At 39.3% G+C, this 1,654-nt stretch overlaps 1 protein-coding gene across 1 annotated transcript in view; it reads left to right on the top strand.

The window, feature by feature from the left end:
• LOC106951178 (uncharacterized) overlaps positions 1–1,654 on the top strand; it is a 23,989-nt gene that overhangs the window by 7,083 nt on the left and 15,252 nt on the right. Inside the window, exon 2 of the mRNA XM_015038550.1 lies at positions 174–620. Coding sequence (XP_014894036.1) covers positions 174–620 — 447 coding nt within the window. The remainder of the gene's footprint in view (positions 1–173; positions 621–1,654) is intronic.

Genomic DNA, 1,654 nt, shown 5'->3' with positions numbered 1-1,654 from the left:
CACAGGATCAGAGTTTGTGTTGAGAGTCAGTAGCAGCTGATCTGATCAAACATGTTTAACATGTAATTTCATCACATAGAGGACAGACAAGATGGAGTCCATCAGTAGTGAGTGGTTGTATTTATGCAGCTCAGATCAAATCATCACTAAATGTTTCCTTCTTGTTGTTCCAGGTTTGATCTTGAGAGCTCAGATCTTCATGAACAAACCAGGTTCTTAGTGAATCTGTTCTGTGCAGCAGCAGAGAGAGAACAGCAGACAGGAGAGAAGATGCTGGAGATGTTAGCATCAGTCTGTAGATATGCAACATTTCCCTTGTCGGATAAATACATGGATGATTATGTTGTCATATATCAGAGTGACTTCCTGTTGGATCTGTACTCCCAGATGAAGGACAGAGAGACTAAATCAGGTCTGAGTCTCCTTCCATCATTACAGTCAGTTTTACAGTCAGCTCCTAAAGTCTGGACCATAAAGCTCTCAGAGAGAAAGACCTCCATCCTCCTGGAAGTGATGAAACTCCAACCAGAGAAGAAACCAGTGGAGCTGACAGACTGCTCACATGGAGAGAGTGAAGTGAGGAGTTTCCTGCAGTGTCTGCCTTTTATCTCACAGCTCTGGTACAGTCACTTTATTTCATATTACTAGCAAAAAATAACCATTGACAATAAATGTTTTAAACTTTTGGATTATTATTTTTAATTGTATAAACATTAAAATGATCCAATTATGTTTCTTCATTGACTGATATAATTAATGTTCTTCATATTTTCACACATTGTTTAAATCTCCTTCATAGTTCAGAGGAAAATTTACTCTGTTGACATCAATATATTTGATTTATTGTTTTATTCACTGATTATCTTTGAGTTTTATATTTCTGGCCATGAGTTCAGTTCAATGTACTGAAGTTTTATTTTCCAGTAAACTACCAGGATGTGAACTAATGTTATTAGTTTCTAAATGTTGTTAGTTCAGCTTCAGGTTTGTAATTTTCTTCCTGCTTCAGCAGAACTGACTCCAGTCAGGATGAAGGTTGGGTGTTTTCAGGTTCCTCCTCCAGTCCATCCTGTCTAACTCCTCCCTCATGTTTCCAGTCCTCAGAACAGCAACATGGACCATTACTGGTCTGACTGGTCTGACTGGTCTGAATGAAGGTCTCTGGTTGAACAAATGGCTCCCAGAGAACAATGAGGGAGAACATCCATGTTTTAGTGAGAAACATTGAGCTGCAGCAGTTTTAAACATGTGACAGTCTTCAGTGAGAGAATAATGAGATGATGAGAATAATCAGATCTCTGCAGCTCAGTGACAACAACACAGCCATGTTAGCAGCTCCTAATCCTCACATAGAAAAAGCTGCAGCTGAAGCTGCTGCTGGTTGGTTGAATTTCTCTGCAGCTAAAAACTCAAAGAAGAATCTCTTTCAATTTCACTGAACAGCTTTTAAACACAACATGAGGAAACAGACAATGTTACATTGAGCTGCATTTGAACTTGAGACTGCAGTGAACTTTACTGAGCATGATGAAGATCCTAGCAGCTCTATAGAGAACAACACATTAGGATGACACACACCAAGGAGTCTTCATCACTTTGTGTCTCCAGCTGCAGATGTTGAGCAGCAGAACTGAGATTTATGTGTTAAATGAGG

The sequence above is a fragment of the Poecilia latipinna genome, unplaced genomic scaffold (assembly GCF_001443285.1).
Source record: "Poecilia latipinna isolate Pla-1442-1.1 unplaced genomic scaffold, P_latipinna-1.0 Scaffold445, whole genome shotgun sequence".
Lineage (NCBI taxonomy): Eukaryota > Metazoa > Chordata > Actinopteri > Cyprinodontiformes > Poeciliidae > Poecilia > Poecilia latipinna.
The sequence above is the reverse complement of the archived record's forward strand: the minus strand, read 5'-3'. Positions and strand labels throughout refer to the sequence as shown.